General features: G+C 41.3%; 1 protein-coding gene and 1 long non-coding RNA gene across 4 annotated transcripts in view; both read right to left on the reverse strand.

Annotated features, from left to right (window-relative positions):
- LOC138688603 (uncharacterized) overlaps positions 1 to 1496 on the reverse strand; it is a 43648-nt gene extending 42152 nt beyond the window's left edge. Inside the window, exon 1 of the long non-coding RNA XR_011327488.1 lies at positions 1330 to 1496. This is a non-coding gene — a long non-coding RNA (uncharacterized lncRNA). The remainder of the gene's footprint in view (positions 1 to 1329) is intronic.
- Positions 1497 to 4692: 3196 nt separating this feature from the next.
- TMEM247 (transmembrane protein 247) overlaps positions 4693 to 18273 on the reverse strand; it is a 34247-nt gene continuing 20666 nt past the window's right edge. Inside the window, exons 3-6 of one of the 3 annotated variants that reach the window (XM_069801351.1) lie at positions 11858 to 11915; positions 7521 to 7754; positions 6689 to 7003; positions 4693 to 5134 (exon numbers count right to left, since the gene is read on the reverse strand). In XM_069801351.1, coding sequence (XP_069657452.1) covers positions 4925 to 5134; positions 6689 to 7003; positions 7521 to 7613 — 618 coding nt within the window. In that variant the 5' untranslated portion in view covers positions 7614 to 7754; positions 11858 to 11915 and the 3' untranslated portion in view covers positions 4693 to 4924. Of the gene's footprint in view, positions 5135 to 6688; positions 7004 to 7520; positions 7755 to 8480; positions 8602 to 11857; positions 11916 to 18273 lie in introns of those variants that run through there. The other 2 variants (XM_069801350.1, XM_069801352.1) reach the window with 2 other exon arrangements.

The following is an 18273-nucleotide window of genomic DNA, read 5'->3' on the forward strand; positions in this document are numbered from 1 at the left end:
CATGGTAAGGTCCTTGGACAAAAGCACCGAGGCAGGCTTTTAAATTTCTCTTCACAACAATAAAGCAACAGCATATCTCACATTTCAGTAACACCCATCCAAGACTGGGTATTTCAAGTAGTCTGAAAGGACTTGAGTCCATGAAGTGCTAAGCAACCACAGTTCCCAAGCTCCAAACAAGAAAGAAATCCCAAAAGTGCAGTTAGTTAACCTAACACTACAAACACCTTATTTTTTAGAGAAGAGCCAAGAACACAAGTGTTTATGCAGACACAGTGCATCTCTGCAGAGACGTAAAGCTTTTAAGTATGCAACACATGTCAAAGCTAGCCCTTATACAACAAGCACAGACAAAAGAACAATTCAAGAACATTACTGTCATTTAGGTCATATGGTTTGGGTCTTTGGAAAGAAAATGGAAGATGATAAAGAGCACTGGGATTTAGGGTGTGACGCTCCTCTAAGGAGGCTGAGCCCACACCTGCCTGTGATCAGTGGCATCCCAGGTGCAAGCACTTATCCAGTCAGGCCTCACCTCCCACAGCTGAGAGGAAGAACTAGCCACTTGCATACACAGACACACGCTTTTTGCACCCTAGTTCTGTATGTCGGGAGTCATCCCCACAACTGTAATGCAACTGGGAGCCTACCTCATTCTGTAAGATCTACAAAGCAGTTGATAAAGCTGAAGGCAGCAGGCAAGACCTAGAAGATTTTTCTCCAGCAGAGCTTATGTTAATCTGAAAAGGGGTATCAGACAACCTGAAAGTCTCTTCTCCCTGCTTGCCCTAAACCCAAAGCACATACAGTATACCTAGAAGTCGGCTGCTCATGACTGCTAACAAGTGTAGTACTGGCCTTTAAACCAGTCCCAAAGACTTGGAGCAAAAGCACCCTGTTTGGAGCAACAGCAACCCTTTATACAACTAGCAGAACTGCACCTAACTCTTTGCCATAGAAAAATTGCTCCACAAAACCAGGGGGGCAGGAGTTCCACCACCTGCCTTTACTGACACCTTCTTTCCCTGCCTGTGCCTGCCAGGCTCAGAGTGGCAAAGAGCACACCTGAGCACGCAGGTACTGCCAAGCAGCTGGGACATTGCTGCAGTTCAGCAAAAACAATTTTTCTCATCCTATCTCACCTCCCCCCTCATAACTGCAACTTGCAAATAATTCTTCACAAATTATTACAGTTTTTTTATCTGAGCAACACTTCCGGGATTGCGCAGGTAAAAAAAAAGTAAGTACAATTAACATCACACTCTTCAGAGCATGAAAACCCACCCATAACACCCTCCTTCCTCTTACAGAAGGGCTCATATCACTCACCCCTGTGCTGTACTGAAGCTCTCCACGGTTTCTTGGTTCCTTGCTCCCACGGCCGGCCAGGGACTTCCCTTCGGCTGTCACTCCCCGTGCTCTTAACCTGCCCCTAAGAGCAGCCTAGTGTAGCCTGCCCTGCCCTGCCCTGCCCTGCCCTGCCCTGCGGCGGCCGGGGCGGGGCTCGCGCTCGCGCTGCCGCCGCCGCCAAGCCGCTGCTGCCCGGGGCGCGGCCGCGGCTGTCCCGCGGCTCGCCGGCAAGCCAAGGGAGCTGCTGAATCGGGCGCACGTTGGAACCGGCGTGCTGTCCCGCGTCCCAGCAACGCCAACAGACGCAAGGCTCCGTCTCGCTTGAGTTTGCTGTCACTGTGCCAGCCGAGTTAAGGGTCTCACCGGTGCACTGAGCCGCTTTCGGCCGGCTCACGTTCGACCTGCTGAGCTTTGCAGCGTTGGAACTGGCAATAGCAGACGATCTTCTGGCAAGATCTTCCTTTCTGCTGCACTGCCTTTCTCCTCATCCCCTCTTCTTAGCCTTCCACTGCAGAAAAATAAAAAAGAAGAGGAAAGTTTTGATCACGTTTGTTAAGCTTGTATGTAAGTAGGAGTTCAACTTGGGCTCAAAATGTAAACGTGAGGTCTGAAGTCACCAATTCACTGAAAACAGCCTGTGCAAACTTTTTGCAACAAAGCTGCCCTTGCAGCCTTTTAAACCCTCCCCCAGCTTTGAGTTCAGAGAGATTTCTGGCTAGAGGGCCCCAGAATGAAGTTGCTAAACACAAAACAAGTTTTGGTTATGGAGTGGGTTGGGGCCTTCCTTTCACTTCCAAGTTTGCCCTTTGATTTGGTGCAGCCAGCCTCCTTATGGGAGAATGACAAATAAATGTTGTGAAGTGTAGTCTTCGCTAGTAGGTGAATTGGCAAACGTTTTGTTTTGTTAAGATCAGTAATGCCCAAATCAAGTACTGATAAACCACAAGTTAGCTGCCAAAAACTATGGGAATTATGACATTATTATTTTTAATTGTTAACTTGGGGGTCTTCATAGTGGCTTCTGAAACTTCAGAATAGCTTTATGCTACAACCCTGAGCTCTTTTTACCTGCTGTGGTTCTCAAACCAGCTGTAAAATACTGCCTACTTTTAGGCTTAAAATAGCTGAAACCACCAAGTTCCCTGTGGTTTCACATGAAGCCATACGCTTTGTGATGAGTGAACCTACTGTCATAAAATGAGGGTTATAGGACACAGCCAGGCAACTCAAAGAGTGTATTTGTCACCCTGGTGAAGGGCAAGAGCTGATCAAAGCTCAGAAGGACCTGAAGCAGTTAAAGACGAGTTTGATTTTTCTGTTCTTTGCTGTGTTGCTACTTCTTATGACTTTATCACTGGATTCATGGTATTGCAACAGTTTTTTGAGCTGAAGTTCCCAGAAGCTAGGCAGCTACACAGAAACTGCCACTTAAAAAAAATAATCTGGCTCTTATCAATGTGGCAATAAGTTTAAAAGTATAGCATGGGTACCCACAATGGCTCAGAGAGCACCTGTCAGGGAAAGGCTAACCTATTTTTCTCCTTGATTTTATGATTTGGGGATATGTTTGGAATATGTGTGTACGGTGAGGCAGCTGTCTTAAGACTATTTAGCATTACCTGCTGTGTGCAGTAAGTAAAATGCAAAAGACTACCAATTCCTTGTGCCCCTCCCCAAAAGTTAGCATTGAATATTAAAAATAATGCTTCTGTGCAGACTCTGTATTCTGAAACTTCCAGTGGTCTCGCATCTGTGACTAATTCTAGCTGTCATTTGAATTAACAATATTAAATGCAGACTGATATAATCTCTCCTGTTCTTCAAAATCCAAGAGTTACCAGCAATGAAGAGAAGTATTCTAAGTCACTTGTGCTACTGCAAACTGTATTTATATATAGGTTATCTACAGGAAATTTTTTCAGATTCAGCAGAAAACAAAGGACAGGTTTCTCTCAGTTGTCTGGGTGACACTTATGATTTCAGTGAGAGAAAAACACGGATTTTAAAAGCAGCTTATTTACAGGTCCTACTCTCAGGTCATTTACAAAAATAAAGTTGAATCATTGCCTTCCACAGAAATTCTAAGGCGGGTGAGGGGGCCTGGGATTTCAGTGGCAGGTAATGGTCACTTTTGCTGGAAAAAGAGGAACTGCAGCCGGGATAAAGCTTTTATTCACTTGCTTTTTTTTGATTGGTCTAGTTCTCTAAATCTGCATATGTAGGTTATATCTACAGCAAGCAACCTCACTTTGCCTGGTTAAATTTCCTTTCAGGAAGATTGTGTCATCGTTCATTTCAATCTTCTGCAGTTTTTTCTGTATATGTAAAGTGGACCATCCTTGTAACCTTCCACTGCTTCAGAAACGCAGAGGCTGTGGAAATATGAGAAGACCCTGCACTCTGCACTCATTCTGCACTGTCAGGAACCTACCCAGTCACTACACCTGGATCTGAGATATTCTTTTCTCTACTGCCTTGATTCAGACAGCCTTGTACATGGCATTGGTTTTGTAAACACTTTGCCACTGGCATGCCCGAAGTATACCATCTTAACTGAGGTCAAACTCATCATGGACACAGTCCTGAGTAAGGTTAGACTGCACCTATTTTACCCTGACCTGAACAGTTTTTACTGTACCTAGCCTGATTATCAAACACTCTTTAGGTTGTTTTCCTGTTAAGAACACAAAGCAAAGAGAATGCAAACTGAGACAAAACTTAATTAAGTAAAAGAGAGTAAGGCATGTGCATGGGGATATATAGGTGAATTATGCTCTGATTCTAGCAACACTGGAAGGCTGATAAGATTGTACTTACTCTAACCTCACATACCATATGGTAGATGACTCTTCACCTTTTCTCTGCTGGAAATATCTTCTATTGCATGACTGAAATAGTATTAAAAGGCTCTAGTCACATTCTCACTAGACAAAATGCCTTTTATTGGGGCTATGTTTAATATCTTTACTTATCAGTGTGGATACTTCAGAAATCACTATACCCTAATTATACAGCATGTATGTGCTTGCCAGTGCTTGATGGTCTATTGCTAATAGAAACTGTGTGTAGCTATGGAGGATGGCACAGCACAGACGGGAATGCTTCTGTCCCAGAGGTAGAGAGCCCTAATGCAAAGCAAGGTGTCTGCCCAGTGCATGGTAGTGAACACATAACAGAATATTAAATTCTCTTAAGCACCTCCCTCCATGCTAATAAACCCAACTCTGAAACCTCTCTGTGATAATTTATTATAGGTAATCCCAAGTGACTGTGTTAATCCAAGGAGGTGAGATAAAATAGAAAGTACACATTCCAAAATGATTTCTTATTGTGTATAACTTTATTTGTATAGACAAATGCCCCTGAATGATGCCAAACATGTTGGTGAGACAGCATGAAGTCAAATGATGTCATTCAGTCATAATTTTCTTGAGGAAATCAGTTAGTTTTCCATAATTAGTCTACTGTGCATATAACAATAGTTGAAATCCTGCATGTATGATTGGTGTAGTGAGTAAAAGACAATAAAATAGCAGCAAAAACAGGAGCAAAAAGATTACAATATGCTGCCTTTTTAAGAATATTTCTTCTTATTTTTGTAATCCTGGAAAATCTTTTTGAGAATGTAAAAGACCACAATAGCAAAACAGAACAGATAATGGGTTTGGAAAAAGTAGAAGGACAGCTCCTTTACTGTATAAATAACATGAATAACGATGAAGCAGTATAGGAACAAGGCATACGGGTTTGGGGGCCAGAGTAGGTCTTGGAGTCCTCGGCTAAACTGTGGAAAAAGGAAAAGATACACATTATGTCACACAACTATGTTCCACTCACACCCAGTTCATGTGCTTCTCTGAGCCCACCTGGCTCTCTGGGACATTTAGTTCATAAAAAGTTGCTGTGAGATAAGCCAGTATGTGAACCGAGAGCAAACCAGCTACGCTGTATTAGGTGGTAGGTGTCACATTCCCACCCATATCCATAACATGAGCTAGGTTTTCTCCCTCTGAAATGAGGGTAAGTGACCTCATATTTACTGCAACAATGAGCATGCAGGTACACAAAGCAATTCATGCGAAGTAAGTGCATGCCCATGGTAAGGCTTTTGTGTATCCATCTCTACAGCTGTGGCACAAACTTTTGCCTATGTTTTTTCGCTGCATGGTCATTTTCATATCTTTACATATGTTCATGGGCAAACTGTGAGGTCTTAATTTAATAAAAGAATTCAGTAGTTAATTTGCTTAGTCCAGATGCATGTCAGTCATTTAGCCAAATATATATTGCACCTGATCCTCATCTGTTTTTCTCTGATATAACTTCATTGATTTCATTGGAAATGCATTTACTTTGCATAATTGTGAGATCCTACCCAGGCCTATGGATTAACTATATGGAAAAAAAAATTAATATATGCATATGGAAAACTTCAGGGCTTCTATGGTGCTTAGCTGCGTGCCACTATTGTGTGTGATCGGAGCTCCTATGTACAACCACAACACAAATGTTACAAATACTGTGTAAAACACATCCTTCCATCCTGTCCTGATTTAGAGCACAGAACATACAAGAGAAGACAAACATGCAAGTACCTCTAAAACATTGATGATTGAGATTCAGATACTCTGCTTACTCTCTAACTCAGTCCAATGACAAACTGCATTAAATTGGAGGAGAGTCAAGCCCACAGACAGCCAATGTGATCAGGAAGAGCCTACACAACCAAGACTTGCAGCTGTCCCATTTTCTAAACCTTGCCAAATAGAATGGTCTCTTCTGGGCTGGACTACTGTTAACAACAGACTCATATGCCTGAACATACAATAACTTCATCTACTTCTATAAAAAATAGGCTTGCAAAATCTAATTGTCTAGAAAATTCACATTACTTTGGTAGATTCTTTCATCCACTCATTTATTCATGCATTTATTATCTGAGTCATCTAACTGTAACCCGGGAAATTGATCCCACTGTAGAAGCAGGAAACTGATCAAAGTGGCATTCAGAGTAATTCCTCTGATGTTCGGTGGGGGAAAATAAGGAGAAAAAAAGTTATTGGATCCTTACGTCATAAACTTAATTTGTGAGTTAACTGTTCTTTAATATATTTTATAGCAATGAATGTTACCATAGTTCACACTGTAGGAAGTAGAACAACTCCATTCTCCTTAAGTGTATGTATAAGCCGTAAAAGTCACCTAGTCAAGTCTAACTTTAAAAGAAGTCCCAGTACTGCTCAACATGCAAAAGAATAAAACCTTACAAATTGCTTACTATAGAATGTGAATGTTTCAGTCTCTATAGTGTTCAACCCTTTTTCCTTTCCCTACTTACCGATCGTTTTACTGCCTGTTGATGAATCTGCTGCATTCTCTCTTCATGAAGCCTTTGCTTTTCATTATCCTCGTGTTCATATTTCAGTTTAGCCAGCACAAAATCCCACCTCATCCTCTCAAGCTCAATATCAGCTGCTGTGACCTCCTTGCCACAGAGCTGTTCCAGCTCCTCTACACTGGTAGATACTTCTGACTGGAAAGCACTGGTTCCTTCCTTCATGTCCAAATGTGCCATATGACACTTTGTGTCCAAACTCTCTCTTTTACTGTCTGAGATGAAAGATGATGTTGTCATGTCTCTGATGGCTCCCTGCTATAAATTGGAGAGAGGGAGGTAAAATCTGTATTTAAGCTGAGAGGTGAAAATAGAATATGTTAATCTAAAACCTGAATATTTGTTCAAGTGATTATTCACACATTTGTATAATGACTAACTAGTTCTCTAATATCCATTATTTCCCTTTAAAAAGTTTGTTCCTAGACTTGGAAAAGAAATCTTCCATTGAATATTGTCTTACAAAATACAAAATATCCACCATATAAAAATTCTCTGGTTTGAAAATGCAAAGAAAATTATAAAAATATTTAACGAGGGCCTGGTTGATCTAAACCAAACACTATGGCTCTTTTGACCAAATGGAAGGATTTCACATCTTGTGAATTTGATGTTAACCCATGAAAAGGGAGCCACTGAGATTCTTTACCTCTGAGAAATAACTCAAATATCTCATGATCCTCACTTTCCTTTGCACACTTGATTTCCTGGCTGATCTACATGTTCCACGATGCACTGTAGTTTTACATCTGGAAGAACTGTATCTTCCACTTACCATCTTTTCCTGCTGCTGCTTCTTGTTATCATTATTCTGGGGTTCCTGTAAAGTAAGTTGAATATCTTTCTGATTTTCCTCAAGCTCTTCCATGGTTGTTTGGAAGGAATATTCTGATCCTTCTAGATCACAGAGGTCTTCCAAATCTCCTTGTATTTCCCAGTCTTCAGCAAACAGAGTTCCTGTCTCAACATGGGAGACCTCCACTGATGTTAAAGCATCTTCAGGGATGTTCTAGAATAGAACGGGGATATCTATGTGCTGACAATGAAGCAGGTGACCCATACATAAGAAAAGGAGTGACTCTGCAAATAATGTAAGCACACACACAAAGGGCATACTGGAGCCTACATGAAAGTGGCTAGGGGTTTAACTCTTATTTGCATTCCATCATGTTCCTTGCCTAGATATGAATAACAAAAAATATCACTGGATATAGGTCTGTAGGCAGATATTCTGAAAATCTCACTTGCAGGCTTTTTAAGATGAGAATTTGTCAGCAATTCCCTTTACAGTAACCCATGGAGCTGGCTGGGAGCCCCCAGGAAGTAAGAATAGTGTATCACACTTCTTTAAAATATAACATAATCAATATCCTTCTGCAGGTAGAAGAAGGATGGCTTTTCTTTCATGGAAATAAAACTTGACTGAAAATCTGCCTTAGACTGGGGAGTTTCTTACTGCCTCCAGCATAGTCAGATCACAACTTGTAGGGTACATCTAGTTATTGGCTGGAAGTCAATACTATCCTTTTAACTGACTGGAGCTAAATAGACATTTCAGTATGTGAACTAAGAGTTCTCTTGTTTCCAGGCTCAGAGTACTTACTGCATTTTATAAAAGTGGTATAAGGCATAGATTTCACATCTGAGAAAAGATTTAGGCAAGTAAGACAATTTGTTTGTTATTGAATTTGAGGAAGAGGAGCAGAAGAGGAAGAAAGTAAAGCAAGCTGATTACCATGGGTAACTGATGTCCAAAGACAGGGCAGGTAGCAGGCTAAACATAAGGCAACAGTCTCCTCTTCACAGGATTTCCATACAGAAAATGTGAAAGCAGTTGTCCCAGTTCAAAGGCCAGGACACAACAACTGCAGAGATTCTGCCCTTGGCTGACTTCATAACTGCCCTGTTGCCACAACAAACTGATGCTTTTTGTTGACAAGGTCACATTCTGTCACATTCCTTGTTCTACTGCTGGGGCAGTGTCCAGGCTCTTCAAGGGGAACTGAGCTTACCTCTTTTTCTGTCACAGACCATCCTACTTGGTCACTGTTTTCTCCCTTGCAAATACATCTACATTGCAGCGAAGCTTTCTGCCAGAATTTGTGGACTCCCAGAATGTACCTGCCCAAGACTATTAGCTCTTTCTGGGAGGCAGGTTTGCTGGATCAGATAAAGCACCATGATAATAGCTATCCCATTTTGGTGTTCCTGGATAGTTTATCTTCAAGGTGTTGCAGTGAATCCCATGGATGTAATTAGCCCGGGAATCTCTGCACTGTCCTCTATTCCCTACTGTAGATATGCCAGCATTTCAGTTTCCCATCTATAAACTGGAATCCCTTGCAGGGACTGGTCACAAGCTCACAGGGACTTCATGATACAGTATAGGATGTCCCTGCAGTAAGGCAGTGTGAGCCTTTTAAGAATCTTAAAGAAAGCCACCTTCTTCTCTGTTATTCAGGAGTAGGGAGATAAAGTTCTTCTACTGTTACTAGTTTGTATAAAGCACCTTTCAGAAAAGGATCTATCAATTACAGATTATATCATGTAAATAAACGCAGCGACTTCAGTTGCTTTTTGCCCTGTTCTGTGTATCACATACACTAGTGCAAAGTCAGTATATTTGCTTGGTAGGTGATGTGTGGAGAGCTGGATGAGAGATCCAGTGAATATAGGAAAGACTAATGATGTTACTGAGACCACTTCCTGTTGCATCATTTATCAAGTGTATTGTCAGTTTACAGCTGGATTTTAAAATCCCAAGGCACACTGAAGACAGAATGATACACAGGGCTCTGGAATTCCACCACTAATTTTGACTGAAAGTATTAGAGAGCTTTTAATTGCTTTTGGTGCCAACAATCCAATTACCTAGTTGTATTGGGTCTGGCTGAGATGGAGTTAATTCTCCCCATAGCAGCCCTCGTAGTGCTGTGCTCTGCATTGGTAGCTAGAAAGGACACCAACTAGAAAGCACACCAGTGTTTTGGCTACTGCTGAGCAGTGCTGGCACAGCATCAAGGCTGTCTCTCCAACATTTTTGCCCCCCCTCAATGGCAGGCTGGGGCTGGGTAAGATCTTGGGAGGGGACATAACCAGGACAGCTGACCTAAACTAACCAAACAGATATTCCATACCATATGACATCAGCTTAGATATAAAAGCTAAGTAAAGGGAGACAAAAGGGGGTGCATTTTGTCTTCCAGAGCAACCACTACGTTGTACTGAAGCTCTGCTTCCCAGGAAGTGGCTAGACATTGCCTTCTGATGCAAAATAGAGAATAACATCATTTGTTTTTCTTTGCTTTCATGCACGACCTTTGCTTTCACTTTATTAAACTGTCCTTATCTTGACCCATGAGACTTCTGTTATATTTTCTCCCCCCGTCCAGCTGAGGAGCGGGGAGTGATAGAGCGGCTTTGATGGGCACCTGGTGCCCAGCCAGGGTCAACCCACCACACTAGTTAAACATAGGTCCTAGTTATTGAATAATCAGAAAAAGAACAAGAAGGGATATGGGATATTTGTATATTTACCTTATGCTTTCCAAAGGTAATGTGTATTTTCTAAGAAGACACTGAAATGGAGCTGTGGCAGTCTTTGTGCTTTTATTGCAGTTAATTTTCCTGAATTCCTGATGGACAATGCAGGTATCATAATGCCTTAAAAGCTTACTAATGATGTATTTGTTCAGTCAGTCTCAAGTCATCCTCATGAATGTATTTTGATCCGGGGATCAAACATTGTAGTGCAGTTAGGAAATCAATCTGGTTTTGCTGAATGACTTAATTGGCAAGTGGCAGGCATAGGGTACTGTCTGGTAGGCATGAAATATACAGTAAACCTCCTACAGTAAATAGGTACTTGCAAAATCATTCATTCTCCATGTACCAAACACCTTTCAATCTTTTGCAACCAGACTCACTACCAGGTACTTCAGAGGCTTGTGAAGTTCTCAGTATCTCACATGCTTTTGTCCTTGATTTATTGTATTAAAATATTTGCCTTCGCATTCAAACCAGAGAGGAAGCTAATGTCCTCTCTCATTGCACCTGAAGAAGTGGAGTATGCTGCTTTTGACTGGGATAGAGTTAATTTTCTTCATAGTAGCTAGTATGGGGCTACGTTTTAGATTTGTGTTGGAAACAGTGTTGATAATGCAGAGATGGTTTAGTTTCTGCTGAGCAGTGCTTACACTGAGTCAAGGCCTCTTCTGCTTCTCACCCCACCCGCGTTGGGAGGGGACACAGCCAGGACGGCTGACCCCAACTGACCAAAGGGATATTCCACACCATATGACATCATGCTCAGCATATAAAGCTGGGGGAAGAAGAAGGAAGGAGGGGCATTAGGCATGATGGAGCCCTGCTTTCCTAGAGATGCCTGAACACCTGCCTGCTGATGGGAAGTAGTGAATGAATTCCTTGTGTTGTTTTGCTTGCGTGCGTGTCTTTCGCTTTACCTATTAAAATGTCTTTACCTCAACCCACGAGTTTTCTCACTTTTACTCTTCCAGTTCTCTCCCTCATCCTATTGGGCAGAGTGAACAAGGTGCTTACTTGCTGGCTGGGGTTCAACCACAACATGGAGGCTGCTACTTCCATTTTCAAATGATGATCTCTTTTGCTCTGTTTTGCTTTCCTCTTCTCTCTCCAAACTTGCTGTCACTTTGCCAGCAGAGATGAAGTTAACGCATAGCAGGAAGGTATACTGTTGCCGTCATTTGTGCTGCAGTTATTGCTATATATTGCAAAGTTTTACTTTCAATTCCTTCTTGATATGATTTTTCCATAGTTGCAAGGACACAGTAGGGTATATAACAGTTGGGATAACTGTATATATTTAGAGAGTGAGGAAAGTTCATGCCTAAGTAGGAAGTCTCTCTTCACAATCTATTTCAATATCTGAAGATAATTTCTCTATAAAGCCAAGTGCATGTCATGTGGGCATCTATGTTGGAGGCCAAATTTAGAGCAGGATGTTAGTAATAAGGGATTGTGAGCAGGTGCAAAGAATTCCAAAGAAATTCCAAGGGTGCGTTTTTTTGGTACTCAGGCACTGCAAGTTCCTACATAATATTTAATAAATGGGAAGGTTATATAGACACTTACCAGCTGTTTCAGTCCCCTCAGGTTAGATGACCTTCCAATACACTGGATGACAGTGCTGCTGTTTGGAAAAATGGGAGAGAGATGGCAAAATAGTTCCTTAGACTGCAGCTTTTAGGCTGTCAAAGCAGTTGGGCAGTCTTCCTTAGACACCCCTTAGGAAATAAATGAGTACCTGCTTTGTGGCACACACACTATTGCCATAGATTTTTATGCACTTGGGTTAATTTGTGCATTAATGGTATGGTAAGAGGAGTTATCTCCTCTTTAAGTATGGGGAATTGAGTCACCAGCTAAAATAAATGACATACCCACGCCTGATCTTTAGTCTTATGCCTTATCTGTGCAACCATCCTTCTTTGCTCATATTTTCTCCCTCTGAATACTGCAGCAGTAGACAAGATAGAATTCTTCTTAGAAAGGAAAAAAGTATCACATTTCTTCTACATACATTGCCTTTTGGAAACAGACATAGTTATATAAGTTACTGATGTACAAAGGCATTCATACCAGAAAGAACAGCATGCCTAGGAAAATCCTGAGTAGATACAACAACTAACACATGCACAATCATTCTCCCATTGTGATCACACTGGACATCTTGTGCATGCACTGGACAGTCAATCTGTGTATAGCGGCAACATCACTAGGACCTCCAGGATACTAAACATTTAGAAATTCCAGACAAATGGCCAAATTCCACTTTTTCTGGTCAGACAAAACTTACATGCAAGAAAAGAGTACACGTTTCACTGAAATTAAAATACATATAATCCTCATCAAATATAATGGCCAAAAAAATGATCACCAATATTCCCAAGCTCTTTAAAGTCTAAGCTGCCCCCTCTATGTATTTTTTGATCAATTCCAATGAACCATTTTAAATTATCCTAGCTAATTGTGCTTCACTGTTCCTTTTAGTGAGTTTTGATGATCACTCAGAATATACATTTGAATTTCCTGAAGATAAGCACAAAACACATGGGTTGTACATACTGGATAACAAAGACAATAATACTTAAGCTATACTGAGAGAAAGTGGTCTAACTTTACCGTAAACCTCATTCTTTTGTTTCTTCTACTGCTTGCCTAATAAACTCAGGATCTGTTCCTGTGTCAGCACTGGGATTCTTCATTTTCATGGGCTGATTTATCATGGTTTCTTTTCTTTGTGCCCAAGAAAAGACCTCTTCCATTTTGTTAAAACAGTGCAAAACTATTCGCCTGTAAGATTTAATTACCCCCTGTAAACATACATGCATACATACATATCTACATACCTGATTATTTTAAGATATTTGTAAGTCATGAAGGACAGAACAGGAAATACAAATATTTCTGTGACCCATTAGGGCAAATCAATTTTCTGAGTGATGGTTTGTTGTGAAGGATATGGGTGTTACAATAATTTAAGATTATATGAAAACCCTCCAGGGATCAGATTATCATCCAGAACAGGTTAGCAAACCTCATTTTCTTCCATGACATTCTACTATTTTTCGTCATCTGAGAATTTGGCCTAGAATATTTCACAACAATTCTGAGGCACTACAGATAAAGTTGTGTTCTTTTACCTGACAAATACTGAGACTCCCAAATCCAGGTAACTTCTTACAACAATATTTCAAGGAACACCAACAGATTTGTTTCATTAGGCCTACATTTTGGAGCTTCCTTAATTTCAGGATTTACTCTTTACTCGTTAAAATTCTAACTATACTCCAGCAAAGGTAATTTCTAGAAGCCTGGGTCCAACCCCATTCATTCTGGTGAAAGGTGCAGCCTGGCTTCTCCCAGGGCAGGTATTTGAACAATGCTGTCAAGCTGTCTAAGCTTGAATGAGAGTTGAAAGGTAAGAGTAGAAGGCTGTGCATGTTGAGTCTGACTTCTCTGAGTAAGCAGAGAAAGCCAGCAAGTACCAACAAGTGCAAAAGCACCACCAGCCTGATTTTCCTGAAATTGTATACTAATTTTGCACAGCTGTAATTGACGTCACAAGATTTGAGACAGCACAGTATTGCTGTCATGATATTTAAAGGCAGCTTTTAGTCAGAAATAACTATATTCAACAATATCCAGAGTTTCAGTAAGGAGTTGGTGGTTGGGTTTTGGTATAGGACCTTTAAGAGCCATGAATGCATTTAAAATGGGAAAAGGCTTTTTTGAACACCTGACACATAACTTCTGCAGTTATTCCAGGTGTTAGAAATAAGCTCTGAATAAACATAAAATTATTTGCAAAACCTGAGCTACTTTTGCTGCTGGTTTCACTGCAGTTGGCATATCAATCACTGAAGAATTCATTAAATTCTTGCTTCTAAGTTAAATGCTCCACATTCTAACCTCCTTGGTTAGGTTCTGGATCATTGATGGAGTCCAAGCCAAGGAAAGGCCAATCCTGAAAGATGAATGCAGTCTTTCTTCTGTTGGCTTTGGGCCATCACTATAGAAGATGGTTTCTCCCATTGCTTACGCCTACATGAGTTTCACAACTGCCTGCACATCTGTTGGAATATAAGATCCCTTCAGAGAATGACAATCAACTGACAAATTGCCATTTCTTCCTATGTAGATATTGGTTGGGTGGTGTCTTACGTCTGAGGTAGTTCTACATTCCTCTTTATAACCACAGTTTACTGCATTCATTGCAGGGGATAGGAGCACTTTTAATAGCTGGCAAATCTCATTTTTTTGAATATTCAGGATATCTGTGTTCAGATGAGACGATTCACTAAAATGAGTGTACCATATCCCTGTTTAGAAAACTTAGCATATACACTGAGAAGGGAAGGTGATGGAAACATAGCTATTTGAGACGCCATCTCCAATGTTCTGAGAATAGAGACGTACCGCATATGCTGTTAGCAATTGGACCTGTGCTCAAGCCTGAGACACCATCAATGAGCTGACACCATGATTTATTTGGATACCTGCTCCTATTCTCCTCCCACCCTGGGAACTGGCTCACGATGACAGCTGTACTTAGAAGTACCCCCACACTAATACCACTCACATTAAATGTCAGCCTAGTTACTCAGCCTGCTCCATCTCCTACTACGTGGTCAGAAATGTCTCAGTATGACATTAGCATTTGAAATATGTTTCTCAGTTATCAGCAATCCTCCTTCAAAAAAAGATAGTTATTATTTCAAAAAGTCAGTTCTCAAGCCATCAAGACTACATTTCTTCTTTTAAAAAATACACAACTGACATTTCTGTAAACTTTTTGGGGTGGTGCTTTCCTCTTTATGACTAACACTAATAATATGTCTGTCTTGATATAAATATGTACTTGGTCCCTTCTCCCAGGACATTACCATATAAACCAAGGTCAGACGATTCAGTTAAAAGCCCAAGTTGTTCCTGGTACAGCTCTACTTCTGTAAACGGAGCACATTACTTATTTACATGAGTTGATTTTCTTTTTTTTTTTTTCACGAAAAGGAAGTACAATTACAGTAAGAGCAATGGAAGCACAACAGTGCTTTTTAGTCTGGTGGGTGGAAGTTGATAATTCAGGACACATATAAATAGCAATTTGGGAGATGACGCTTGGTGTTTTAGGGAAGCAAGGCAAAAAAGAAGGCATGAAAATCCTTACAGGACAAAGATACAAGAGAAGAAACAAGTCAAATACATGGACTGAATAAATAAAGGAAGCTAACAAATAGCTTTAAATGGCAACTGCTGCCAAAAAACCAAAGCAAATTAATATCACCAAGACTGAACTCCCTCATAGAGAAGCTCTAAGAACAAAGAACAATAGATGACTCAGAGAGGAGCAAAAGAGCAAAGAAATATTAACTGAACATAGACCCTCTTGATGTGAAAGGCAGTCTCTGTCTTCAATCTGCATTTGTGTGTATTGCATGGGGAGGAAGCCAACATTGCACCATCCCAGGGCACGCATCCCCTTTGCAGAGTGTAACCCTGCTAACGCCATGTCTCTCAGCTCCCTTCAAATTCTCCTTCACATTAGACAAGTCCTAGACAACATTTCCCTTTTGGGGATTTCCACTTACTGAAAAACTTAACAAGCAACACAAGAATATCCTGGCTCCAGGTCTTCCTACTTAGCCCTTAATATAACTCCTGCGGAGGTTTTCTACCAGCACGACTCATCTCCATCACCCAGGCTATCTGCCTCCTGTTCCCTGAAGGCAAATACTTACAGATTCTCTGTCAGCTAAAATCTCTAGAGAAACTGCCTAAGCACACCCTTTTTCCAAGAAGCAACTCCCAGAGTTCCCCCTTCAATGCTTCTCTGAGGCACCTAACAGCTGTTCTTCTAACGTTAACTGGAAAGTCTCTAGCTGGTAAGGACTTGGCCCCATTCTCCAGCTTCTCTGCTGCTGCTCCAAGCAGCCATCTCTTCAAATGGCAACATCATGCAACAGCAGGAAGGAGAAGAGGAGAAGGTCGTATCATAGCCTATACAGCACAACTCAGGAACAATGCTGACCATCATAACACAGTCAATCCTCCTTTACCCCCCAGTTTTAAAGACAATACTATAAGGAACAACAGTCTCATATAAGGAAGAAGAAAAGTGCTGTACCACCTTAAAGTGACCTGCTGTAGCTGTCATTCTTGCTGCCAGATAAAACTACTGTGGCAACATAATAATGGCAAAGAAAACATATCATTCTGACATAAGGCTTGGGAAACCATTCTGGAGTGAGTCCAGGAATGGCCAATGGGTTTGAACAGTCAGATGTAAAAGCATGAAGAGATTGGGCTATACAGACAAAGACATAACAAACTTCAGGGAAGTGTCTATCACCAATACAGTTACAAATATTTGTCGTATTGGGTGATGGAGCACATGCAACACTGAATAGTCTCATGCTCTATGTCTCTAGTTAAATAGCAATTAAACTGCTCTGGAGTGGATATGTAACTGGACAGGAACAACCTATAGGAGGCTTTTCTCCATTACTGAGCTTTCTGCAAAATCACTGTACATTCAGAAGAGTGTGTCTGGGGCTCTGTGTGTATGTGTGTGAATACTATGCCTAATTATAGCCTATATTGCCTAGGCGGCCACATAATATATTATCAGTATCCAGAACCAGGCAACAGCATCACTGGATGTAGGAAGTTTGTAAACTTACTCTTAGACACAGCTTACCCCCCTCCTCACCCCACCCTCAATGGGGAAGCTAAAGGAGCAGTATCTCATCTAGAGCACAAAAAGGAAATGGAAACCCAGAAAAAAACAGTCTTGGTGAGAAAGCAGAGAACATCTGTTGCAGCACTGGGCCACATGGCTGCCAACTCACCAGGTGAACAGGATATTTGGTGTTTGCAGACAAGTTGAACATGAGTCAGCAATATGCCTTAATGGGGGCTGAGAGTCAATGGCATACTAGGCTGCACTAGCAAAAGTGTAGACAGCAGGTCAAGGGAAATGCTTATTCTCTCTGTTCAGCACTTTTGAGATGCCATCTGGAGTAGCATACCCAGTATGAGCTCCCCAGTACACAAAAGACACTGTCAAACTGAAGGAAGTCCAGCAGAGGTATCCTAAGATAACTAGGGGACTGCAATACATGAATGAGACCTGGGTTTGTTCAGCCTACAGAAGAAAACTCTATAGGGGGATCTACCTGCTGTATTAACTACCTAATGGGCAGTGGTAAAAAAGACTGAGCCAGATCCTTCTCAGAGGCACATAAGGAAAGGCTGAGAGGCAATGAGCACAGGTCACACAGCCAGGGAAACCCTGATCAGATACTAGTAAAATTTCTTCATTGTAAGAATGGTCCAGCACTGGAGCTGGTTCCCAGAGAGGCCAAATGATCCTTCTGATCATGGGCTCAGAGTCACTTTCAGGGGGAAAGAGTAATTTTCAGCTCCTTGTGTGGGGAAGCATTTAGCTGAGCTGAGCTTTAACCATCACTCTACGAAGGGAGTTACCTTCAGCCTACCAATAAGTAACAGCTTGTTTCTGTGTGTGCCAGTGGCTCCATGCTGACCGGCTGCTTCACTTGCAGTGCTTGCTGGAGGAACTCAGTCTGTGCTGGGAGCTGCACTTCTGGCTCAGGACATGGGAGGATGTAGGTTGCTGATGTGTGAATGAGAGGGAGAGACAGGTGTGAGATCTGAGGGTGGTGCAGGCTCGAATATCGAGCTGAGATGCCACTTTATAGGAGTGAAGAGAGGGCTGTCTTTTTCTGTCTATATGCATTTTCTTTCATGGAAGGAGTCAAACATACCCGGAAATTCAGTGTTTTAAAAGTCAGATTTGAAAATCTTATGTTTCTCAATCACCTACCATGGAGAAAGGGGAAGAAGAAAGTACATTTATGTTATTGTGAAAATCAAAGAACGCAAAGACTATTTTGTAAATACTAGAAAAATGTCTTTATCAATAGTACTATGGCCATCAATGATATGCACTTTCTTTTATGTAAATC

This window comes from Haliaeetus albicilla, chromosome 13, assembly GCF_947461875.1.
Source record: "Haliaeetus albicilla chromosome 13, bHalAlb1.1, whole genome shotgun sequence".
NCBI lineage: Eukaryota > Metazoa > Chordata > Aves > Accipitriformes > Accipitridae > Haliaeetus > Haliaeetus albicilla.